The 27,100-nt window shown below is 44.0% G+C and overlaps 2 protein-coding genes across 6 annotated transcripts in view; both read right to left on the bottom strand.

The window, feature by feature from the left end:
• The window catches only part of LOC120049917 (neuroepithelial cell-transforming gene 1 protein-like), a 32,249-nt gene extending 27,809 nt beyond the window's left edge, over positions 1-4,440 (bottom strand). Inside the window, exon 1 of the mRNA XM_038996423.1 lies at positions 4,283-4,440. Within this exon, the coding sequence (XP_038852351.1) occupies positions 4,283-4,425 (143 nt within the window). The 5' untranslated portion in view covers positions 4,426-4,440. The remainder of the gene's footprint in view (positions 1-4,282) is intronic.
• A 554-nt stretch (positions 4,441-4,994) lies between these two features.
• LOC120049353 lies at positions 4,995-8,672 on the bottom strand. 5 transcript variants are annotated; one of them, XM_038995614.1, is made up of 7 exons: positions 8,550-8,629; positions 8,360-8,448; positions 8,060-8,157; positions 7,605-7,829; positions 7,371-7,474; positions 7,156-7,241; positions 4,995-5,353 (listed from the first exon to the last, which is right to left on the bottom strand). In XM_038995614.1, the coding sequence occupies exons 1-7, from the start codon at positions 8,561-8,563 to the stop codon at positions 5,169-5,171; spliced, it is 801 nt and encodes a 266-aa protein (XP_038851542.1). In that variant the 5' UTR covers positions 8,564-8,629; the 3' UTR covers positions 4,995-5,168. The 5 variants fall into 5 exon arrangements, with proteins under 5 accessions (XP_038851542.1, XP_038851545.1, XP_038851544.1 ...); XM_038995617.1 differs by lacking the exon at positions 8,060-8,157 and having other exon boundaries at positions 8,604-8,672; XM_038995616.1 differs by lacking the exon at positions 8,060-8,157.
• Positions 8,673-27,100: the final 18,428 nt, after the last annotated feature.

Below are 27,100 nucleotides of genomic sequence, written 5' to 3'. Positions count from 1 at the left end.
GTTGCCAGAATATAAGATAAATATAATATAAAACGACAACACCAGTAGAAATTCAGTTTTTAGAGCTGAAAGATCAGATGTTGTTGCACAACGATTTAAAAGGTGCAATTTGCAGAAACGCCTCGGCCATTTCGTGGTTGCTAAAAAATTGTAGTTTGCCTAATTTCAGTTTGTGACAAAACAAGCAAAATATAGTGAAATACAGTATATTTTCAATAACCAAAAATATTGTATTTTCAGCTGGTGTACAAAACCGAAATGAAAAACGCGAAGCATAGAAATAACACACATAAAAACATATTTACCGCATTCAATGAGAGTGCCAGATCTATAAATAAAATCAAAGTTTATTTGTCACGTGCGCTGAATACAACAGGTAGACCTTACAGTGAAATGCTTACTTACAGGCTCTAACCAACAGTGCAAAATAGGTAGTAGAGAGAACAGTCTATGACTGGGGTGGCTGGGGTCTTTGACAATTTTTAGGGCCTTCCTCTATAACTCACATTTCTATGTGAATTTGACCAGGTCGCCCAATAAAAGTGACATATTGCAGCTTTAAGTCAGTGAGTCATAGTTTTAGTCAAAGTATGATACATGTGAGCATGAAGTGATAAATCCGAACTGCACACTTCGTGCAAATCCATGTGAATGTGTGGTCTATGTCATACAAAATATTTTCAGTCTGAAAGTTTCCTTTCAGGGCTGGGTTTTATATGACTGTTACCACCAGTGGCGACCTGTCATTCAGGGCAGGTGGGGAAGAGCCTGTTTTGCATGTTATTTTTGGTATTAATAAGTGTCACATATCAGTTAGCAAACAATGTATAAAAAAAGTTTTTTAAAAATCATTGAGTTAATGAAGCAGCATACAAACTTGGTCTCTTTTTTACTTTCTTGAGTAAGGCAGCTCCAAAATGCAGGCGTTTCAGGCTAGCTCAGTGCTTTCTGTGGTGCTGGGACAGAGGAAAATACGGAGCGTAGGGGTCGGTAATGTTCTCTAGTTGCGCCATGATTAGCTCAGTGTTCTGTCACTCATGAGGACAATCTACAAGGAGAGCTTGAAAATTCAAGTCCCTTGGGTGCTGCAATAGTTACATTAGAAGTGCCCATCCAAGAAGGCTCAAGGTCATTGGCCACAGATAAAATAACATCAAATCACGTTATATGTACAGTAGCTTTGATTGGACTGATGTCAACATCTTACTTTCAAAATCTTCATCATCATGAATCAAGTCGACAATCTACTGGCAAATCCTTTTCAATCCTTGTCATATGAAGACAAATTATAAAAAGAAATTACAGATAAACGTAACGTGGCTCATCGGCCATAAACATTACACAACAAGTTGGAAATCGCAAATTCAACAATGAGTGATTTGGAAGGAATCAGTGGCTAACTTCAAGCATTGCAAAGCAATCACTAGCCTGTTATTATGTGGAGTGGATGTGCGGTCCAAGTTTAGGTTTAAGGGTATTTTTTCACAGCTTAAAATGATAAACATTAAACATTGGCCATGCTGTCAATCCAGCATTACTTCTGCTGCTTGCAAAACAACTGGAAACTCAGAACTGGGAAATCCCAGAATTCAGTGAGTTCAAGACAACTGGGAACTCTGAAAAAATTTGGCTCCGACTGGGAAAATACATTTTGAAGGGTCATCCAACTCAGATTTCCAAGTCGGGAACTCGGGGCTCTTTCTAGAGCTCCGACCTGAAGACCACTAACGACTCAACTTTGTTTTTCCCCACCTAGAGTTTCCAGTTGTCTTGAAAGCACCATAAAACCAGAAGAAAGCCAGACTTTGATGACAAAATAAGCCCAAGAAGGACCGCCGTGCCACCTTCCTGTTCCAAGTGAGCACAACACAAAGTGAGTCCAAAAATGAATTGTATACTGCTGCATAAATTAGGTAATGTCAGGGAGATATGTAATCATCGAATATTGTAAGAGCTTTCATTGTTTTATTTATACTACAGTTCTGACTTGGTGTACAGGGAGAATACTTTAAGATCAGCCTATGTTCTGAATTCTGTCACCGGTCAAGGCACTGCATCTCAGTACAAGAGGTGTCACTACAGTCCCTGGATCAAATCCAGGCTGTATCACATCCGGCCGTGATCGGAGTCAGGTTTGTAGGCCTTCTTGCTCTCACACGCTTTTTCAGTTCTGCCCACAAATTTTCTATAGGATTGAGGTCAGGGCTTTGTGATGGCCACTCCAATACCATGACTTTGTTGTCCTTAAGACATTTTGTCACAACTTTGGAAGTATGCTTGGGGTCATTGTCCATTTGGAAGACCCATTTGCGACCAAGCTTTAACTTCCTGACTGATGTCTTGAGATGTTGCATGAACATATCCACATAATTGTCCTACCTCATGATGCCATCTACGTTGTGAAGTGCACCAGTCCCTCCTGCAGCAAAGCACATCCACAACACGATGCTGCCACCCCCGTGCTTCACGGTTGGGATGGTGTTCTTAGGCTTGCAAGCCTCCCCCTTTTTCCTCCAAACATAACGCTGGTCATTATGGCAAACAGTTCTATTTTTGTTTCATCGGACCAGAGAACATTTCTCCAAAAAGTACAATCTTTGTCCCCATGTGCAGTTGCAAACCGGTCTGGCTTTTTTATGGCGGTTTTGGAGCAGTGGCTTCTTCCTTGCTGATCGGCCTTTCAGGTTATGTCGACATAGGACTCGTTATACTGTGGATATAGATACTTTTGTACCTGTTTCCTTCAGCATCTTCACAAGGTCCTTTGCTGTTGTTCTGGGATTGATTTGCACTTTTCGCACAAAAGTACGTTCATCTCTAGGAGACAGAACGCGTCTCCTTCCTGAGCGGTATGACGGCTGCGTGGTCCCATGGTGTTTATACTTGCGTACTATTGTTTGTACAGATGAACGTGGTACCTTCAGGCGTTTGGAAATTGCTCCCAAGGATGAACCAGAATTTTTTTGTCTGAGTCTTGGATGATTTCTTTTGATTTTCCCATGATGTCAAGCAAAGAAGCACTGAGTTTGAAGGTAGGCCTTCAAATACATCCACAGGTACACCTCCAATTGACTCAAATTATGTCAATTAGCCTATCAGAAGCTTCTAAAGCCATGACATTTTCTGGAATTTTTCAAGCTGTTTAAAAAGGCACAGTCAACTTAGTGTATGTAAACTTCTGACCCACTGGAGTTGTGATACAGTGAATTATAAATGTAATTATCTGTCTGTAAACAATTGTTGGAAAAATTACTTGTGTCATGCACAAAGTAGATGTCCTAACCGACTTGCCAAAACTATAGTTTAACAAGGAATTTGTGGAGTGGTTGAAAAACGAGTTTTAATGACTTCAACCTAAGTGTATGCAAACTTCCGACTTCAACTGTATATATGACAATTTTATAATTGCGTGTTATGACAGCATTTAGCAAAACAGCTCCCCCTTCGCGCCGAAATGAATGGTTTTATGGAAGATGACAAAGCTTTGGAGTAAACACTAAATGGCGAAGTCAAAGATAGGCCAGTGGTTTCCATCTGTGGTGAAGTTTTCCATAAATTAATAATTATGACAAATCCAACAAAACCAGCCATAAGGGGGGGGGGGGTTGTTATATAAGCAATAAGGCCTGAGGAGGTGTGGTAAGGGCTAGTTCTTAGGCACAATGCAATGCGGAGTGCCTGGACACAGCCCCTAGCCGTGGTATATTGGCCATATAACACAAACCCCCGAGCTGCCTTATTGCTATTATAAACTGGTTACCAACTTAATTAGAGCAGTAAAAATATATGTTTTGGTATACGGTCTGATTCATACCCATGGTATACGGTCTGATATACCACAGCTGTCAGCCAATCAGCATTCAGGGCTCGAACCACCAGTTTATAATAAGATATTGAAACGTGTCTAGAACATTAATAAGGGAATGTTCTACTAACTCTAACACCAAAACAAATGCATATTGGTTCTCAGGAGGTTTTTGCAAACATACGTAGCATGTTCCTGTAACTAACTGAAACTGTACACTTAAACATCAGAGGAACATTACACGTAACATGAAAACGTCCCCTCTCCCTAGATTTGTTAGCTGGGATGTGTAACAATGACTACGTGCTCGAACTATAACGTCAGCCAACCACATGCTAGCCATTGAAACAAACATTCAACTGACGTTACAGAACGTAACATTAGCTATCTAAATAATGTTAACACCATAGAAATAGTTTACACATTTATATTCGTTTCATAGCGTGCATTCAATAGTTCAGGCAGCGTTTGTCTCACCTTGATTTGGTATTGTTATTGCTCTCGCCGGACGTCTCATCATCGATGGAGAACTTCCTCTTCTTGTTTGCCTTTCTCTTCGGTCTGTCATTCTGTTTCTCTGGTATCGGACTTTGGACCTGTGCTTCATTGGTTTCCTCCATTTGAAATGCAGAACCAGAAATCAATGTTGAAGGTGAGAATAATAGCTAACTATTTGTTAAAAAATAATAAGAACAGTAGACGGATGTTTGAAATTCTTTGAATATGGCGGATATCCGAACAATGACCAATAAGGAAAGATCTGAGGTTCTAGTTGCTAGGATATATGGTTAAATGGGCGGGTCATACCGTAAACAGACGACTCTGGGCGGGGCCAGCCCCTCTAATAACAATTGGGAATGCTGTAGTACAATGAACTCGCTTCTATTATCTGCACAAAACAACAACCCGTTGACACAATTTTCCTGTTATGTTAAGCATTCAAAATGTAACGAGTACTTTGGGTTGTCAGGGAAAATGGATGGAGTAAAACGTTTCTTTTCTTTAGGAATGTAGTGAAGTAAAAGTAAAAGTTTAATAAAAATATTAAAGTCAAGTACAGATTCCCCAAAAACTTCTTAAGTAGTGCTTTAAAGTACACACACACACACACACACACACACACACACACACACACACACACACACACACACACACACACACACACACACACACACACACACACACACACACACACACACACACACACACACACACACACACACAGTGGCTTGATATGTCCCCCAAATAATTTCAACCATAAAGTATTTATTGCTGAATTTCAATGCATAGTTGGCAAACCGCTCCAAATATAGAGGGCAAACAGCTATTGCGTGCATGCATTGAAAGGTCCAGGCATCAGAAGTCATGGCGGCAGTTCACAGCTGTTGGTCACGTTCCAGTAGGCGGTCTGTCCGTAGCGGAACGCCCCCTGTCCTGGTGCTGTTACTGTGACTGCAGTCTCCAGCAGGGCCGAGAGAGTGAGGGGCTCACACAGTTCACGGCACTGATCTTTGACCTCAGTGCTCTGGGTCAGATCTTGGGCAGTACCTAGACACAGACACACACACACACAAAATATTTATATCATCGTAATCATCATCATCACCAAAATCAATGTCTTGTGCATGTCATGAAGTACCTTCTTTTTTTAAACTTAAAAAAAAAAAAAAATATTACAAAAAACAAAAGGAAGGGGTAACATTAAAGTATTAGAACATGAAGGACAAACAATACAGGATCAAGACACTATCAAACATGTATCAGTCTTTCCGCAACAGAGCCATCCTTATGTGTGAGGGTGCATGTGCATGATAGTGATATAAAATATATGTCATAGTTTCCTTTTTCATGATCACAATCTTGTGAAACCCGAACCCTCCAAAATCACCCCACAGTTCCTCAATAGCTGTCCCTCAACCATTCGAGACCCCTCCCACAGTCTCCCCGGAAGATAAAAAAAATAAAATAATAATAATTCCATTCCCCACCCCCAAGAACCCCCCAATGCACCAACAACCAAGAGAATGAACTAAAGAGAAAAAAGGAAAAAACAGAAGAAAACAGCAAACAACAATGCAAAAAAAATCAAAAATAATAATACATTTAAAACAAAGGACATCAAGGACAACTGAAATCATAACAGCAATGCCAACTGTATATGTGTGTGTTCTTGTATGTGTATATTTGAATGAGAGTGTGTGTATATGCATGTGTACAAACACCTGCACGGCATCAGCCTCAGGCAAACTGGCATTAGTTGTAAAAACACTGCCACTTAGTGTCATTCAAATGTACTTTTATCATGTTTTATTTAGATTTTTTTCCCCCTTTATCTTTTGAGACCATCATTCTCTCTCTCACACAGCAACTCCACTCCCACTTGTCTCCAATTCCACATACCAACCCCAGCTTCCCTCAGCCCATCACATCTATCTCTTCTGGCCACCCACTTCGTGTTTCTACACAACACATATCTTTCAACTATGCTATGATGTTTAACGTACAATTTCAATCTATCTAATTGAATAGAATCTACAGATTGCGTGTTGAAGATAAATACTTTTACTAAGAGTATTAGTATATTAGTAATTGACTGACCTGGTCTCTCCAGATCTCCTAACAGTACTATTTCTAGGGTCAATTTTAGATCAATGCTATGCATTTTCAGCCATTCCTGAACGTGAGACCAGAAACAGGCTACCTGAGGGCAATACCAAAATTCTGTATCCTCACAACAAAATCAGCAGAGCTTCGATGATTTTATGCCCCAAATATTCAACATTTTGTTGGTGGCAAGAATTCTATATAATAATTTTAGCTGAAAAGCACAAAGTCTTGAATCTTGCGTTATTTTATATATCAACACATACACCCTGTACCATGGAATCGGTACATCAAAAATCTCTTACCAACTATTTTGCAATCTGTATGGCACAGTTGTCAACATCCTGGTCCTCAAATGAAACTGGTATACTTTCCTATTTATGCTATTTTTATTCCTCCGCCAGTTTTGATCCTTTATATTGGGCAGACAGACCAGTTCCCTACCTCCCCCCGCTGCCACCCGCCTCCTCCATTTTTGGGGCAATGCTGTAATCAATTGGTTGTACTATTGGATTGAGCAGACCTTCCCGTACAATTCTGATAACTCCATGAAGAACATAACTCTACCATTACAATTTACAATATCATTTAAGAACAAAATACCCTTTTCAAACATCTTTCCCATAAATACAGGTATTTTATCAACCAGCACATTTGAGTTCAGCCATTTTTGTTGTAATATTTGTTCTATCTTTTCAGGGGGATGAAATTGAAATTGTAGCCAGCTCTGCAATGCAATGAAATACCTTCTTGCCAGTTGTCCCTGTCTGAAAACGTTGACCTATCCTCAGAGAACTGCACACAGAGACTCGTTTGCACCCATGACGGAGCTCTGTGGGACCACAAAGTACTGCCATTCATCAACATCCCTAACTATACATGGTAATGGAGAGAAATATGATGTTTCAAATGATTTGTGACAACAACTCAAGACCACTCAACTCTTTCCCAGCACACCCACCTGCTGCTCCGCTTGCTGCCATCTCTTCTCATCCCAGATGGCAATTTAAGAGGATGTTTCAGAGGAGGCAAACCACTCTGACGACCCCGGATGGCTTCAAGCCTCTGAGGGAACAGCCAATTGATCAATTTAAGAGCATTCAATATTCAAGATTTCCACATTACTCTTGGTTTATGATCAGTCAGGCTTGGGGGTTCTGCTCAACATCACATGATTTTTTAAATGACCTCTTACCTTGTCGGGGGCGGGGGGGTTGCCTACCAGGTATTTGGTGGGGCTGTCACCCTCCTTCAGGTTATGGAGGTCAGGCAGGGGGTTGTTGGCAATGAGTAAGGCTGTCCTGTCCAGGTTGGCCTCCGAGGCCTTGAACATGAGCGCCACTCGATTCTTATGGCGGCTAGACTTCCCTTGCCCCTGAACCTCCAGCAGCTTCTGACACTCCATCCTGTCATTAAACGCCTGAGAGACAGAGAGAGAGAGAGAAAGGGAGAGAGAGAAAGAAAGAGAGAGCGGAAATCTAATCTAAGCAAGTATCTAGAAATCTACTTGCTGGTTTTTCATTCATGACTGTTTTTATAGACAACAGAGTTTGCATTGGTTGAATGTCTTATAAAGATGACACAGGTCATGGTTGGTAACGGTGTGTGGCATTGTGAAAGGATGTGTTCTGTGTGTAGTATCAGGGAAACCTTGATCACTGAGGGCCCGCCAATGGCTGTCTCCATTATAGCCAGTTTGGACTCAGACTCCTCCCTAAGAATGTTCCAGATCTCTTTGGAATCAAGGACTGTTACAGACATATTGAAAATATGTCAAACGTCATCAACTTCAACACACAATACTGCTCATTAGTACTGTAGTCTGCCTACTGTATCAAGGATAGCAGCAATGTAGCAAAACCCAGATACAGATACAAATGTGATGGTTGGTATTGTGTTTCAGAGCATGAACTCGGTCATATATTTGCATTATTAGAATGACTCTCTCACCTTTTGCTTTCTGATAGATCTCACGGGCCTTTGGAGCAATAATCTCATCCTTATTCACTGGCTGGAGGAAAGCCTTATTCCCTAAAGCCCTGTAAATCAATGCATGGGCAATCTCACTACAGCCAATTCATATTGCAAACAATAAGCATTATAATAACAAAATCAAATAATTTATCAAATAAAACCGTACTTTTTAGCCTGCATGGAGAATTTAAAAACAAGTTGCTACAATGAGAATACTGACATTGTGATTCAGAGGCTTAAGTGAAAGCAGTTCCATAATATTTAGATTGCAACAGGTCTTTGGGTGATGTCATAGTGTACTGTAGAACTGTAGAACTGTAATGTAGAACTTTGCACTGTTGCTGAAACACCCCCAAAGTTATATGTTGTGACATCGAACCAATAATATGCTAGGTTGAAGATACCCAGGTTAGGAGGATTTCTAATATCCCATAAAGCTTTGCGTAAATGTGGAAGATTTCTAAACAAACAGACAAACAGCAATGCTAGTTATCAACTAGAATAAACATGAATCTGTTTAATTTCAAAAGCTTACGCACATGAATACAACTTGTCCTTACCTATTTTGTCTTCAACCTAGCCAATACGGGCTCCACAGGAGGCTGGTTAGGGGAGGATGGCTCATAATACCACAAGTTTGATGTGTTTCATACCATTCATTCTATTCCAGCAATTACAATAGCCGCCTGTGAAAAGCTCACCTATGGGTTTTGAAACACCCATACAATCAGGAGATAGGTAACACACTGGGAGCATTGATGTCTGTTTGCATTTGACTCATATAAGACCATCAAGGGGAAAGGAAAAGAGTACTACTGCAGTGCCCTAGGCCTAGGCCAACGGGAAAGATGCAAGGACAACTAGGCCCCATTAAAACCCCATTGATTTGAGGGAAATAGCTCATTACGGAATAATGGCAGGTTTTAAAATAATGATATGAGTTGAAATTACATAGTATCTCAGCTAATAATCATGTACACAGAATGACCTCTGGTCAAATCTGTTCCTCTGTAGCATTTGAATGTGGAGGCACTTATTTTTCTTTTTTTTCCTCCTCCTCTCCCTCTCCCAGTTCAACTGCATTCTCTGAGATGGTCTCCAAGTTCAACTCCATGATCATGTTTATACTACAATGCTAACTACCATCAATGCCATCTCCCTATCCACAACACCTTTATCTACACCTAACAACACACTAAATGAATAGATACCGGTTGTGCACTGCATGTCTTGTCAGACCCGGAGAGTGACATGGTAACACAGGCGACAGGGACACTGAGCAGAGATAAGATGAACTTCCACAACTTTACAATCTTACTGAAAACATCAGGCTTCCTCGGAACTCCTTCATCCACATTACAGAACAGGAACTTTCCTGGTTTAAGATTCTGTACTCAGTTGACTTCTGTGGTTCTGTGCAGTGTCTGGTACAAGTCCTGCAATAAAATGCCTTTCCTGTTTCCATTATCATGTTATACAGTAAGTGTTGGATTGTGTCAAGTGCTTCTAGATATAACAGTGATTCAATCTGTTATGAGTGATGGTATTGTGAAATGGCTTGTTATGATCCCTTGAGCTCTGATAAGTGTTATACATAGCAGAGCAGGGTTATATAGTTCACATGCAGGTGTATAACCACAGACACAAATATAATAACATACACACAGGAAAAGGTGAGATATCAATTCAGTTTAATTGAACATTTATTCAATAAGTACTTTAAAACTGTCCCACTGGAAATGAGCTCCCGTCCAACTCATTTCGATTCCAGGATCTGTAGAGCAGACCCTGTGACACGTACAATATGAACATTCATCCAATTCATTTCCTTGCTGCTTGACTGTAGAGTTGACATGTAGACATCGTGAAGAGATTGAGGCATTGATCCCCAGTCATTATAACCGATTTCAAATGGTGCTAGAAGGCTGTAAGGGGCTCTAAACACCAGAAGAAATCAGTCATCCTTTAAAGGGGAGAGAGAGAGAGGATGGCTCCAGTAGACTGATTGACACTACCAGAGGCTCAGTGCTGTTGTCCTGTCCCCAAGAACACTGATTTCAAATGGTGCTAGACACTGGGAACATTAATCTAAACCACCATGTGAAACCAGCCTCTGGGGGAAGACTTTCCCTGCCGGACAATAGGGATGCAGTGGACGCGCAGCAGTAGCAAAGATTTTGGAGGATACTTTGCTTATTTCTCTTTGGCCGTAATGACAAGTAGAAACTCTGTGCAGCAGTTGTGACATGGATGACAAGTAGATTTACAAAGACAGTCCACTCATTTTTATGATTAACCTTACCAAAACAGCAACACAATAAGTATCAGTATAAAGTCATCTGTCAGTACAGAAAGTGATCGTGACAGTGCTTTGCTTTTGCCGGAAGTCATTCTGATGAATGTCGTTGCCATGGTAGCCCAGCTATGAGGACAGCTGACGGGTGACATCATCCTCCACACTTCAGACACTACCCCTCTTAACAGAAGAGCTGTGAAGAAGAACTGCAGTAACCTTATCCAAACAATATCATATCTTTAGATATTATTCTCTTCACATCAACATAAGGAAAACATAACACATTACAATATTAGACAGTATAGGACAATGATACAATTTTGTATGCACAATTCATTACAACAATCATTATCTATCAACTACTTTAAGAAATACGTAACAACTATTTGGTTGTGACAACATCTAACCAGTCTACTAGTCTTCTATTCTGGAACTCATCCAACGAAGAGGAACACAATGTTACTCACCTACCCACCTAACTGTTGTTCTCAAAGCTCAGCAGCCGCTCTGCCTGCCAAGGGTCCTGCGAAACACATAGAAACACCACATGACCACAGAGCGTGTGAGTGTGTGTGTAAGTGTGTGTTTGGGCAAACACTCCACATCCATGAGTAACCAAACAAACTACTCTCACAGCCACTAAACACTAGCCGTGTTATCTTACCTGTTTTACAGTGCTTGCCTCATAGCCTTACAATAGCTTCCTTATTGTGTCCTGCTTACTGTACCTGTCCTGCAGGTATCTATGAACACGGTAGGGGACAGGCTGCTGTCCATGTGACAGGGTGACACCACTCTGCACCTCCCCAAACCCTATTTCTATTTACAATGGGGCTAGTGTTGACGATGACATCATGACCACACACAAACACACACACACACACACACACACACACACACACACACACACACACACACACACACACACACACACACACACACACACACACACATGTTTCACGTAGGGCATGGCAGGCAGCACACACACCTGTGTATCCCACCTGATCTTCATCATATCCCATTCAGGTGGAGGAATGTACAGTGAGTGAACAGATCGCAGCTGGGGTGTTCAGTGTCGGAGAAAACGACTGGGACACAAAGAGCTCTGTGCTGTGTGATTATGAGAACCGGGCCAAAACACTTACGTAACCATGGCGTCGCCATGACAACACAGCTTAATAGCAGATGGTCCCAGAGGTTCTCACAGTCAATCACAGGTGTCTAAATGCTGGGTGTTGGATGACCTATAATGGCCATATAGCATAGTGTATGTCAGAGCATGTTGTAAAGAAAGAAAACACAGTTGGATGGAACAGTATCATCACCACGTGACACTTTTCTACAATCCTGCCTTTGGACACCAGGGGGCAGCATAACATCTCATAAACCACACAATACGTAGTCACCCACCAGCACCAGTCCGTGGCATGGTAGGGGAGAGGAAAGAGAAGCCAACCTCAAACCTAACAACAACAACACCCTGTGGGATGAATGAATAAGTAAGAGACACATTTCCTCTCTACCGCTCCCTTTCTCTCTCACCCCCCCCCACCCCCCATGTGAAAGGAGCCCTTGTGGAGCGTTGGCCGGTGCGCTCTCCCAGGAAGTGACATGCAGAGACAGAGACTCCCACACACCGGCCCGGCAGGCCCTAGCTGCCGCGGGTGACGGTGATGTCACTCAGGGTTTCAAAAAGATCAAGAGAGATCAAGAAAGAGAGAGAGTGACGGTGGTGTGTTTATATAACAGCCTGGGGGGTGGTGGGGTCATTTTCCTGAAAATGATATGAGATTCCTTTTTCAGGGAGAGGCCGGCCTATTCCTCTGCTGGGTAGACTAGCATCTTTCTTTTGTCCAAACTTGTATGGGCACATCTGCCTTGCGGAGCACCTATTTCATGAGATTAGACTTAATCTTATACACATCCAAAAAAGTGACAGAAGGTTATTAATTTGTTAGTTTCAGAAAAGGGTGGAAACAGTGTGTGCTGCACGTCATCCACTCTGAGTTCCAAACACACATAAACGCCTCCCACAAGAGGAGGAGACAGACAGACGGAGCTCTGTGGACGTGGGGGGACTGCGAGAGGGTAGACTGTGGTCAAGGTGCATAAGAGGAGGATGAATGATGAAAGGAGATGGGGTATGATGGAGGGTTGACACTGATGGACAGGATGTTCTCATCATTACACAGGAAGAATTACTCACTGCTAGTATGACAATCAGACGACAAGGTTACCCCTCCTGCCGGATATGGCATTACTTACCTACGGTGTGTGTGTGTGTGTGTGTGTGTGTGTGTGTGTGTGTGTGTGTGTGTGTGTGTGTGTGTGTGTGTGTGTGTGTGTGTGTGTGTGTGTGTGTGTGTGTGTGTGTGTGTGTGTGTGTGTGTGTGTGTGTGTGTGTGTGCGTGCGTGTGTGTCGATACGTGTGGGAGGGTAAAGGGACTATGAATCATCAGTCAGAGCATCTTTCCCACCTTCATGACAACACATCTAATATAATGCAAATCAGTCATTTGATAAATGTGAACTGTTCTGATGGGACTCACTATAGCGGAATAGAGAGGACACACTGCTGAGGTGTTAAAACAGTGAGTCATCCAGAGCTTTATGAGGCCTGATGACTGACTCCTCTCTAAGTTCTCCTGTCTTCAACAGGCAGCATGTCAAACCCCTCTATCCCCCTGGGACTACACCATCACTGACCTGAGCGTATCCTTCATTCCCGTAAAGATAGCATCTGAGACATTATATTGACATAACTGTTCCAGGAACTGTGTAGCGGAATGCAGTGCTGAAGAGGCTCAAAGGAGTGACTGGCATTTCATCAGAGACAGTGATTAATACCTTCAGACTACTGATTAATACCTTCCCTCCTAGTCTTTTCAGAACCCCTGGAAACTCTGGCTTAAGTCCCTTAATTGGATTCCTGATCAAGAAAGTCAATGGAAAGTCAATGGGAGAAGCTAAAGGAGGAGGTTGCACATTGAAACAGATCTTTCATGATAGGGTACACAGCCAACATGCACAGGTGTCCATGATGTGAATATTGGGTGTGTGTGTGTTTCTGTGTATGCGTGTGCACGCGTGTTAATGTGCGTAGGATGTTACAAAACAAGAGTCCCAACTGAGTAATGATAATGAAGGAGACTGCTGCCCCGTCAAAGCCCCTGTGCTGTACAGTATGTGAACCGTGACAGATGACGCCACACGTTCAGTACAGATGTGGTGATAAGGCATTCAACTGGATGATGGGGCCATTCTCTGAGGGCCATTCCTGCAGTTAACCAATAAAGACCCTCCATTACTGGATAAGTGTCTCTGTCAGTATCTCTTTCCAGATAATGTGGTTAAGCCTAGCGTGTATCGCTGGGCTCATGTGTGTGTTAATGTGCATTAGCGCGCGAGCGCTAGCTGCGCTATGGGTTCATGCATGGGCCATGCAGAGTAATAGGCTGTACTGATGGCAGGTATTAGCCCCTTGTGTGTTTGGAGCTATGCTAATGGAAGATCAGTCTGATGGAGGGAGAACAGAACATCCATCATGGTTGTGGAGTAAGTGGGGGCTTTTAATCAAATACTATCTAACAAGCATCTACGCAGTAAGCTAGGAATACAGTACAGTGCCAGACACTTGAATGCCACACATACACATGAAAATAAGCCCACGTCATAAGACACGATTTAAGAGTTCCTGGCTTTTCAGAATACAAACAAGGCAGGCTGACGTTTCTCCATAACCCTCCAAAGTATTTTTCCACTGTCAGAGAAAAAAAGGACAATAACAAGTGTGTCTCCTAGCTTTCTAGAGAATCTTAAACATCTGGCTTTGTTTGGATCCAGTTCCGGGAACGGGACGAACTTTGGTCCACTTTCTGTGCCACTGCAAGCCGGGAGGACACGTCTTTCACGGAAACAGATAAACAATCTTAACAGCCTAATTAGAGGAGGGTTAAAAAATAACTCTTGTTTTTCTGCGGATGAGACTGAAAGGCTCTGGAAATGTGCGAGAGGGAAAAACAGAGGCTCTCTTCACCTCCGGCTCATGAAGAGGCTGCCAGGAAGCCAGAGAGAGGGGGGGGGGGGGGGGGGGGGTGCAGGCAGAGTTAGCCCAAGCCAGGCAGAGGGGGTGTGTTGTGGGGCTCTGGGTGACGTGTGTGACGGCAGGGTGAGTCACTAAACCCGGATGACGGGTGGTAGCAGAGATTATGAGGCAGTCAGGGCTGCTGTGATCAGCCTCCTGTTTATCTCCACACCTCCCAACTGACAGGGAGTGTGTTTGTGTGTGTCTATTGCAAGAGAGGGGAAAGGGGGAACCATCACCCTCCTTGGAATTAAGCTGAGACAAAACTCACACATTTTGACAAAGTGGTTCACGTTTACAGTAAACCAATTATACACAGATATGCTATCGTAATTTGATCACTGTGTTGTCACAGAGAATTTTGCAATGCAACAGGTAATGCAAATTGTAGTGTATTCAAGGTTTAAAAAGGCTTCTGTTTGTCATTTCCACTTTAAATTGTCAGACTTAATAAAAACATTTCTTTTTTATGAATCAACCCCTACAAAAATGTCCATTAATTACAATCCACATAATAATTCACATTTCCTGTTGCTGCAGGATTATTTTTCAGTACATTCTTAGTCTCTGACAAACATCTACCGCAGCAAACTGAGGACTGTTATTTTCTTACTAAAGCCCTTAAAATCCATTTGAGATGGGACACATTTGCTTTTAATTTTGACACAGTTCTCTACAGCCCACAAACACTGAGTCACAACAACACTCAAATGTCAGGAAGCAGAATGTCCGTCAACATGGCGGCAAATAACAAAAACTCCACACACACACAGACGCACACACACACACAGACGCACACACACACAGACGCACACACACACACACACACACGCAGACGCACACACACAGACGCACACACACAGACGCGCACACACACAGACGCACACACACACACACACACACGCGCACACACACACAGACGCGCACACACACACAGACGCGCACACACACAGACGCGCACACACACAGACGCGCACACACACAGACGCGCACACACACAGACGCGCACACACACAGACGCGCACACACACAGACGCGCACACACACAGACGCGCACACACACAGACGCGCACACACACAGACGCACACACACACACACACACACACACACACACACACACACAGTCCCAAAAAAAATGACCGCAGGCGGACTCCCTGTTGGCCCATCGCCAAGGCAACTTCCCAAAAAGAGAGCTCCTTTTTACCGTAAACTCATTTTCCAGGAAACCCCAGCCAGCTTCAACAGCAGCCCCGCTATGACTGTACAACATTGTTTATCAAGAGAGAAATCTTCAAGTTCAGAACATCTGATAGTACTGTGTAGGCGTGTGTTTGAGTGAGTGGGGAATGGTTGATGATTAGGCTAGAACTTTATGTCATGGTCTCCAGAGAAGAATATATAATTTCTCTATTGTTGGATATGCAGATGGAATATGAGCCAACTATTTCTGACCCCCCCCCCCCCCCTACCTCCTCTCTCTCAGGTGAATGCCAGCACCATAGCGGTTCTCCTCAAAGACGCCCAGTGTTTGCTTGCTGGCTCACGGCCAGTCCAAAGGCCTCCGAGTCTGAGCACCTCTCTCTTCCACCTCTAGAATCAACAACAGTACATCTGAAGAGCATTCCTCAGGCTCCTCTCCCACCCTACAAATCAACGGCTACAGGAAGGTTTTGATCTCTGCCCGCCTCAATATCTAAAGGTTCAATCACTCTGTGTCGCAGTGCCACGAGAGAGAGAGAGAGAGAGAGAGAGAGAGAGAGAGAGAGAGAGAGAGAGACAGAGAGAGAGAGAGAGAGAGAGAGAGAAAGAGAGAGAGAGAGAGAGAGAGAGAGAGAAAGAGAGAGAGAGAGAGAGAGAGAGAGAGAGAGAGAAAGAAAGAAAGAAAGAAAGAAAGAAAGAAAGAAAGAAAGAAAGAAAGAAAGGAGAGACTAGCCATAGGTGTAAGAATATCCACGTCCCAGAATGTTCTTTTTCCTGCGTATATGTACGTGGCTCCCAGTATATGATAAGCTTTGTCATAATATCATTTTTATCTGATTATTCCGTTTTTAGTGCACTATAAGGACTATATAGGGCCACTCCTCTACTGGTCATTAGAGTACACAGGTAGTGTGATGCAGGTAATCTCAGCAAAAAAAGAAACATCCTCTCACTGTCAACTGCCTTTACTTTCAGCAAACTTAACATGTAAATATTTGTATGAACATAACAAGATTCAACACCTGAGACAAACTGAACAAGTTCAAAAGACATGTGACTAACAGAAATTGAATAATTTGTCCCTGAACAAAGGGGGGGTTCAGAATCAAAAGTAACAGTCAGTATCTGGTGTGGCCACCAGCTGCATTAAGTACTGCAGTGCATCTCCTCCTCACAGACTGCACCAGATTTGCCAGTTCTTGCTGTGAGATGTTACCCCACTCTTCTACCAAGGCACCTGCAAGTTCCCGGTCATTTCTTGGGGGAATGGCCCTAGCCCTCACCCTCCGATCCAACAGGTCCCAGACGTGCTCAATGGGATTGAGATCTGGGCTCTTTGCTGGCTATGGTAGAACACTGACATTCCTGTCTTGCAGGAAATCACGCACAGAACGAGCAGTATGGCTGGTGGCATTGTCATGCTGGAGGGTCATGTCAGGATGAGCCTGCAGGAAGGGTAACACATGAGGGAGGAGGATGTCTTCCTTGTAACGCACAGCGTTGAGATTGCCTGCAATGACAACAAGCTCAGTCCGATGATGCTGTGACACACTGCCCCAGACCATGACGGACCCTCCACCTCCAAATCGATCCCGCTCCAGAGTACAGGCCTCGGTGTAACGCTCATTCCTTCGACGATAAACGCGAATCCGACAATCAGCCCTGGTGAGACAAAACCGCGACTCGTCAGTGAAGAGCACTTTTTGCCAGTCCTGTCTGGTCCAGCGACGGTGGGTTTGTGCCCATAGGCAACGTTGTTGCCGGTGATGTCTGGTGAGGACCTGCCTTACAACAGGCCTACAAGCCCTCAGTCCAGCCTCTCTCAGCCTATTGCGGACAGTCTGAGCACTGATGGAGGGATTGTGCGTTCCTGACGTAACTCGGGAATTTGTTGTTGCCATCCTGTACCTATCCCGCAGGTGTGATGTTCGGATGTACCGATCCTGTGCAGGTGTTGTTACACGTGGTCTGCCACTGCGAGGATGATCAGCTGTCCATCCAGTCTCCCTGTAGCGCTGTCTTAGGCGTCTCACAGTACGGACATTGCAATTTATTGCCCTGGCCACATCTGCAGTCCTCATGCCTCCTTGCATCATGCCTAAAGCACGTTCACATAGATGAGCAGGGACCCTGGGCATCTTTCTTTTGGTGTTTTTCAGAGTCAGTAGAAAGGCCTCTTTAGTGTCATAAGTTTTCATAACTGTGACCTTAATTGCCTACCGTCTGTAAGTTGTTAGTGTCTTAACGACCGTTCCACAGGTGCATGTTCATTAACTGTTTATGGTTCATTGAACAAGCATGGGAAACAGTGTTTAAACCCTTTACAATGAAGATCTGTGAAGTTATTTGGATTTTTACGAATTATCTTTGAAAGACAGGGTCCTGAAAAAGGGCCGTTTCTTTTTTTTGCTGAGTTTAGTACATGAAGCACAGGTACACGGCAGCACAACCTGGTGGTGTCATGAATGTACACGCATGCGTTTCCAGTACTATAGTCATTTATCACCGCTGTTTACCTTGTCAAAAACATTTGTTACTGGGAAGAACTATCACACTGCTTGTATCGATCACCACCTCTTGTGTTTACAGTGTGCTGTCTGATCAGAGAGGGAATAAGGAAAGAGGAAGCCTACTCTAAGACATGCAAGCCCCTTCTTGGCAGCGAGCCAGAAGGAGAGGAGACACTCCATCATGCTCAGTGTCATGTAGAACATCACGCCAGCTTCCTCATATCATAGAAGGACATAGATTCTCTAAGTATACATTAACGTATGTCATCAGCTGTGATGACGTCATCTGACTACCATAGAAGAGTGTGTCATCACTTTGAGGAGGAAAACAGTGTGGAAATATTACAGCCCATATCTATTTCCAGACTAGAGGGTATGTTCTGGAACAAAAGGCCAGAAGCACTGAGCTCCAGTCTCCCTCACAGGAATTGTCCTCAACATTCTGCAGTTGCTAAGTGACCCCTGACCCTGTTGTTGCCAAGGGAACAATGATGCTAATGGGAAATCAGCTCTGACAGAGTGATAGCTACGGAGGGGTGCGTGTGTGTGTGTGTGTATGCGTGCGTGTGTGGGTCGGGTGTGTCTATGGAACAGGGTGGCCTGGTTTCTGGCAACACTCAGGGCCTGATGTGTAGACACCCTTGGGGCCAGCCACACAGTGACCGTGCTCCATCTTGTGTGGGAGCGAGCTTCAACGCTTCAGAACTGAGAAGTCGTCCCAGGTGAATTTGACACGTAAACATGGACTACCACACATAAACACACCCGATGACATTAGCAAAACCGTTTGTTCCAACGGAAACAAACTGTTCTGGACAACCCCACATGGAAGTGATGTCATAGTCAAATCAAGTCACTTCCTGTGCTATTCTGAGAACACTCAATTGACGCCCACTGTTGCTTTGTGTCTCTGTGTAAGGCCCACAAAAAAGAGAGGGGAGGGACACATAACTCATATTTACTATTCTGTTGACCTACCCTTTACCCTAACCACAGTACTGGCCCCAACTCCATCCATCACAACTAAACAATCATCTCTCTCTCTCTCTCTCTCTCTCTCTCTCTCTCTCTCTCTCTCTCTCTCTCTCTCTCTCTCTCTCTCTCTCTCTCTCTCTCTCTCTCTCTCTCTCTCTCTCTCTCTCTCTCTCTCTCTCTCTCTCTCTCTCTCTCTCTCTCTCTCTCTCTCTCTCTCTCTCTCTCTCTCTCTCTCTCTCTCTCTCTCTCTCTCTCCTCCCCCCCCCCCCCCCCCCCACCACAGGTATTCATTCCACTACAACAAAGCTGTGAGATGTGGCAGAGAGTGTGTGCATCACCAGAGGGATGGGTCAGTGCAGGCCAGATTTGGTTACCATCCACTGACGCACATTCATACAGAGACACACACAGATGTAAACAAATACACACACCCACACAAACGCAAACACGCATACTCTACACAATGAAGAACCGCAGGCACTGACAGACACACAAATAAAAACATTCAGAATAGAAATACACACACACACACTAATTAGTCATTAACAGGACCATGAGAAACGTATGGTCTTTAGTAAATAAATAGGTTTACTCACTGTCCCCTGTGGCGTACAGTAGAGCTGTGCAATTAGTCTGCTGACTGAATGAGGGCTGCTTGTCATATCCTCCACAGCCTCCCATTTCCTGAGAAAGCACAAGGATACCAGCCGAGTCATCAATGTGTCAGTAACTTTGATTTTGCGATTGTAAGAATAAGATGTATGGCTACACAAGACAAGAGGGTCAGTAGTGGGGAATATCAAAATGACCTTCCTCCATGGGTGACCCCTCCATCCACTCCTACCTCTGTCCACCTGGGTGAGTCTGGCTCCTCTCCTCTCTCTCCTCTGACTCCTGCTCTACCAAACACAGAGGGTATGTCTTTCTCAGCGACCAACAAAAACTAGTAGAGAAAAGGAAACCCACAACCATGTGAGAAAGTATGGCACTGCTAAGTAGTGTGTGTGTGTGTGTGTGTGTGTGTGTGTGTGTGTGTGTGTGTGTGTGTGTGTGTGTGTTTGAGAGAGACAGTACCTTTACTCCACCCCCTCTGGCACTCCCTCTCTCTCCCTCTCTCTCTCCCTCCCACACGCACACTTCATGCCCACAGGCATGGCTGCAGTGTGTGTTCCTGGGCACGGCGTGATGCCAACCACTCCACTACAGGAAGCTGGAGAGGAGCCCAGCCAAGCCAGGAGGAGAACTGGGAATACCAGGAGAAAATGGGAATAGCCACAGGCTTGGGCACACCACAGGGCTGTTGACAACCAAACAGTAGAGACACCAACCAAACAGCAAAGAGGAAGTTTAAACATCCACATATTATCCACAGATTATTGTCAATACCACCTTTCAGTTCCCAAGTGTTAGCTATTCCTTAAAGAGCATAATCCCTCATAGTACTGCGGGTGATTGTTGGTCAAGTGGGGCAATTCCAATGTAGCCCCAATTTAGTCTGTCTGTGATAACAAAATGAGAGGCCTGTTTCCGTGGTGATGTAGGAACAGAGGAGGGTTCCACTCGAGTGACCACGTCTCATACCTTTGTACACACTTGGCATTGTGGGAAACAGGACCCAGTTCACATGCTCTCTCTGTGGTATCCCACTTTCTCTCATATATGCACACGCAGGCACACACACACACACACACACAAAACACACACACACCACCAATGCAAACACAAAACACACACACACAAACATCTCTTAAATCAACTCATGTACACATTACACATACGTAAACAACCATGCCATTGACCCTGACCCAAGCTGACCTGACTTAAATTGGGCCACTCCAGAGGGGCACAAAGACAACTCTAGCCCCCATACATCCAGAGCCAGAGTCATGAGAACAGGAGCTGCATTTTCAATGAGAGAGACATGCTCTATGGCCATGATTACACCCCACAAACACAATGCTAAGTCTGACCAGCAGAGATAAGAGTGTGTGTGTATATATATATATATATATATATATATATATATGTGTGTGTGTGTGTGTGTGTGTGTGTGTGTGTGTGTGTGTGTGTGTGTGTGTGTGTGTGTGTGTGTGTGTGTGTGTCACCTGAGAGACGAGCAGGCTTTAAGCTCCCCTGGCCTCCCCCGTACAGTGAATCAGCCATACTGACAGAATGAGGCCTTTGTATTACGGCAGACACACACACAGTAGGACAATCCAGGTGTGTTCCTCTATCATCCGAAGGACAGGGAGAAGGAAGTAGCCCCTTTCTGAATTAGTCCAGTATAAATCACAAACTTTGCCATGCCCTTACCTTGTATATAAGAGTATTGCTTGTGAAGATAAAGGTTTAGGAGTGTGTGGGCGTTGCGGCGGGTGTCAGGTCAAGGTACAGTGGTGCGTGCCACACCCACCCCTCCCAGCCATTCACACGCTGATTCCAAGAACATACGGAGGCGTGGGGAGGAGCCTCACAAAAACACAAAACAAGCTGAGTCAACAGCTATAGTTACCTCAGGTGTAGGTGTGTGTGTGTGTCTCTCTGTGAGATTGGTCTCAGAAACCAGAATGTGGCGCAATAAATCTGATTCAAACACGCCTTGGAATGTCTTGCCCATTCCAATGTCCCTTGGAGTCCCTTTCTAATTGATATAGGCTCCTATTTGAGTTGACCCGCTCACAACCGTACAGTAGGTGGGTTAACTCCCTCTCTAGCCTCTCGTATTCCACAGCAATCAGAGGAGGAAGCGTTATAATGGAGATATAATACCTTTGTCATTATCAGCAAATACACAGACTACATCATAGTTCCCTACTAATGACTAAGCACAGAGCTGCGCCATATCATCACTAACCTATCCAAAGGGTAGCCTAAAGCCAAGCTCTGGCAGTATATGAACAATGAGTTCTGAGAATAAGCGGCAGCATTTGAATAATCACACGCTTGAATAATCACACAATCAACTTATTAAGATCAAGATCTGAATCTCCTCTGAATCTGTTCTGACTTGCAGTAATATGTTCCAATATGACTCCATGTCCTTGAAACGAAAACACACCAGCAAACTCCTGTTATATATTATAAACACAGAAAATGACAATAGAAAAAGTAACCTACTGTTGCTGTGAGACTGTCAGCCACCTGCTCTCTTCACATCCTGTCTCCATTCTGAAAAAGAGGGAGAGATAGACAGAGAGAGAGAGAAGGAGAGAGGGAAAGAGAGCGAGGGAAAGAGACAGAAGGAGAGAGTAGAAATAGAGAGATAATGGGAGAGAGACTGAGTGAGAGAGAACAGACAAAGAGAGAGAAAGAGAGAGAGAGAGAAAAACAGAGTAAGTTCCAGTGAGCTCCAGGGGGGGGGGGGGGGGGGTCCCTGCCTGTCTCTCTTCCCCTGCAGAGTCCCTCTAAGTTCCTGAGGCTGTGCTGCGAGAGCAGCCTGTCCTGGAGCTCTCCACTCAGCGGGTGGTGTGTCTGTGGCGAGAGAGTGCAAGAGAGAGAGAGCATGTGTGTGAAAGAGAAAGCGTGCGTGCTGCTCAGTCATACAGATCACGACCAGTCAAGTCATTCCTGCTCAGTGAGTCAACAGGCAGTGAGCCTCTCTCTCTCTCTCTCTCTCTTCCTCTCTCTCTCTCTTCCACTGATCCTCTTTTCTTTACAATTCCTTCTTTCTCTGCCACTCTCCAAAACACTCTCTATGATTCTGCCTTTACTCCTCTCTGTATGTAGATTGGTTGTCTTCCTCCGTTGCAGTTCTTCTAACGCACAGCAGTCGGTACTGTTTCCGAGTGAAAACATCCTCTGACTGCCATTTGTAATGGTTAGTGTGACTGTTGTGTTGGGATTGTGTTATTGTAGTTGTGGTTATGATGGGCTGCCATTGTGTTGGAAAGCTGGGAGGGTAGAAGGGGGCGATGGAATCATCCGTCTACAATCAAAAACATCTTATTGAAAAGCTTAAACAGATTAAACGAAATGTTTTGGCTGGCCTTCAAAGGTTGTAATCATGGTGAGAGAGGGAGATATCGAGAGAGAGACCATTTCACTGGAATGGAAACACATGGAGGCACTACGTCTACATGCAAACATATATACACACACACACACACACACACACACACACACACACACACACACACACACACACACACACACACACACACACACACACACACACACACACACACACACACACAGGAATGCTATGAAGTTGCCTGTGGTCCTTTCTCGTGGAGTATGCATGGTGTGTGGCCTGCGGTGTGTGTGTTGAGCGGTACCTCTCTATTTCCCGCCAAAATAAATTAACCCTCACTGGTGGATTCCTCATTCCTGACTCACTTCACACTGTGCGGGAACACCTGTCTCACACACACACACACACACACACACACACACACACACACACACACACACACACACACACACACACACACACACACACACACACACACACACACACACACACACACACACACACACACACACACACACACACACACACACACACAGTCTTGTACAACTAGCCTTGTGGGGACACAAAATGCAGTCCCATTTAAAATCCTATTTTCGCTAACTCTAACCCTTACCCTAACCCTCACCCTAACCTGACCCTAACCTTACCCCTAAACCTAACCCTAAACCCAACCCTAACCCTAAAACTAACCCTAAACCTAATTCTAACCCTAACACTAATTCTAACCTTAACCCTAAACCCCCTAGAAATAGCATTTGAACTTGTGGGGACAAATAAAATGTCCCCAGTTGGTCAAAATGTTGTTCATTTACTCTTCTTGTGGAGACTTCTGGTCCCCACAAGTATAGTTAAACATGTTCACATCCATCAACACATAAGTGCTCTACATTTATGGTTCCATGACTGGACTATGAGTCACTGAGGCTTTCACTCTTGATGTTCTTCATCAGGTGCCAGCAGCCAGCACTGTCTGTGTGTGTGTTTCAGTGTGTGTGTGTGTGTGTGTGTGTGTGTGTGTGTGTGTGTGTGTGTGTGTGTGTGTGTGTGTGTGTGTGTGTGTGTGTGTGTGTGTGTGTGTGTATGTGCCACCACAGCCCCATAACAGCCCCTGTCTTCCAGTCCATAACCTTTCACCTAGTTCTGCATCCCATCCCAAGTCACCCGATACTCTGACCCTGTCCCTCTCACTTCCCACAACCCTCAGCAGCTATCTGCCTCATACCACCTCCTTCCTCCACCTGCTTCAATCTATCCCTCCCTCCATTTAATCATTCCCTCCAAACTTCCATTCATCTGTCAAAAACAGCATCATCATACAGTACATCCTTGAACTAATAGTTGGGTATGTGAGGCAGAGTCGTAGTGAAAGAAGTGGTGTGGTGTGTATGGCCAGTCCAAAACACACGCACGTGCACGTGCACACGCACACGCACACACACACACACACACACACACACACACACGCACACACACAAGCCAAAGTGCCCAAGACTGACTTAGAAATTGGACATCTGTCCATCTCCTAACGACGTTGGGAAATGCCTTCAAAACTCTCCACTAGGGGCAAGAGTGAGCGCTATTACCATTAAGTCGGCTTGGGTTTTGGTAGAGCGTTGCAAATGGCGGTGGTGAATGACCATAATCCCACGACTCCGGAAATCGAGGTCAAGTAGGCTCAGTAGCGGTGAGTGGGTAAAATCACTTGGGAAGCCAAGCCAGAAGAAAATGTCATATTACAACGTGTTGTGATAATTTAGTTGTTTGCTCTATAACATGTTAGTTCATATGCCTTGCCACAGTGATATATAGGCCTAAGGCCGAGACAATAAGAAGACACAGTGGCAGAATAAATTCAACCACACTTTTGTTTCATCACAAAACTGGAGAGCAACATCTGTCCGGTGAAGTCCAAAAACTATATTGTGTGTATAACAAACAGTTACATGATCAACAGCATGGTCAAGCAAGTTAATGTTTCCGACATTTTTGGATTACTAAACAACTATTGATTTAGAACACAGAGAGTTTCCGCAAGTCACAAAGGAAACAGGAGCTGCCTCCACTATTCCAGCACCATTTCAACATTATCAACCTACCTCTGCTTAATCTAATACAGTGACAACTAAAAGACCAAAAACAATTCAGTCCAATCAACATAAGCTAAAAATGATGTGGCTGTCCATGGTACTGATTTGTGTGTGTGTGTGTTTGCAAGTAGAACAAAATATTGACTCACCCTACTTGTGGAGAAACACCAATGGCATCCTCCTTTCTTTCATGTTGCCAAAACAGTCTATGACTCTATCAGACAATACACACTTTTAGTTTTTGTTGTCCTAAACTACCTGGTTAAAATGCTTGCTCAATAACCTAACTTCCTTTCATGGGCAACGTTAGCTAGTTAACATTAGCCTTCTACATCTAGCTACATATTGAACTTCCATCCTCTCAGGTCAGGGGCACAACAATGTATGAATTTATGGTTGGATCAGAATCGCAGTTATCATTGGTGAGTACGGAGAATTAAGTCCAAATCCCTATCCATGGCTAATTTAGGAAAGGGACAATTTTAGCTAGCCACTGGAGGACAACAACAACGAGATGCAACAATTTAACATTTTTCTGTTAATGACGTTTGGCTTTTGATGTGATGTGATTGGTGTGAAGCCAACTCCAACCTGGCTTCCCTTGACACTTTTTTTGGTGCGCCAGGACCATTCACAGTTGAGCTTGCTCAGTTTAGCTCAATGCTGATTGGCTAATATTTATATATTTTTTTATTAAGAGAGGCCAAACGCTCGCTGGCTTCCCTTGCATTCAATGTATGGGCGGCAACAATATCTTACTCTTTTTGACCAGACAGCTTCAGATAGATGGGCTACACATACAGAGACAGAGGGGCGCTGTTTTGCTCGCTCGGATGCTCCACCGGTGAGATGCATAAAGCCTCCTCCTAATGGAAAGGAAATTATGAAACACAGAAACAAAATATTTAATTTTCTTGTTTTTTTCTTGGTACATTTTTTGGGAAAACCTGGCTTCCCTTGGCATCCATGAATACATGCCACAGAGTAGGCTTGAATTTTGCTAGGGAGTTGCGGACAGGGGTGGTGAATGGGTGTAATTCAATGACTGCGGATCCAACCCTATCCCAAACCTTAACCCTACACTTTGACATTTGTGGTATGAAGCAACTTCGAAATGTTTTGTTTGGAGAAACAGAATGATACTGAGCAGAATTAGGAATCTAGATTGTCAAACCCACTTAGAAATGTTATGTTTGGAGCAACATGAGATGTTACACACACACACACACACACACACACACACACACACACACACACACACACACACACACACACACACACACACACACACACACACACACACACACACACACACACACACACACACACACACACAGTACACCCACACAGTATACACAAACACCACGTCACCAGTGACCAAAAATAACCTCCGTCAACACCCACCCCACAAACATAAAGCCTTCAACTTTGACCCCGAATACATATCATGTACAGATTCCAATCAACCACATATACCCCTAAGCACAAACACACACCTTTATGCAAACACAAACACATTACTGTACATTACATACACGAAATGTACACAACAATTCAACATTCATCACCATACAACAACACTGTGGACAGGATC

Source organism: Salvelinus namaycush, chromosome 6 (assembly GCF_016432855.1).
Source record: "Salvelinus namaycush isolate Seneca chromosome 6, SaNama_1.0, whole genome shotgun sequence".
Taxonomy (NCBI): Eukaryota; Metazoa; Chordata; class Actinopteri; order Salmoniformes; family Salmonidae; genus Salvelinus; species Salvelinus namaycush.
The sequence above is the reverse complement of the archived record's forward strand: the minus strand, read 5'-3'. Positions and strand labels throughout refer to the sequence as shown.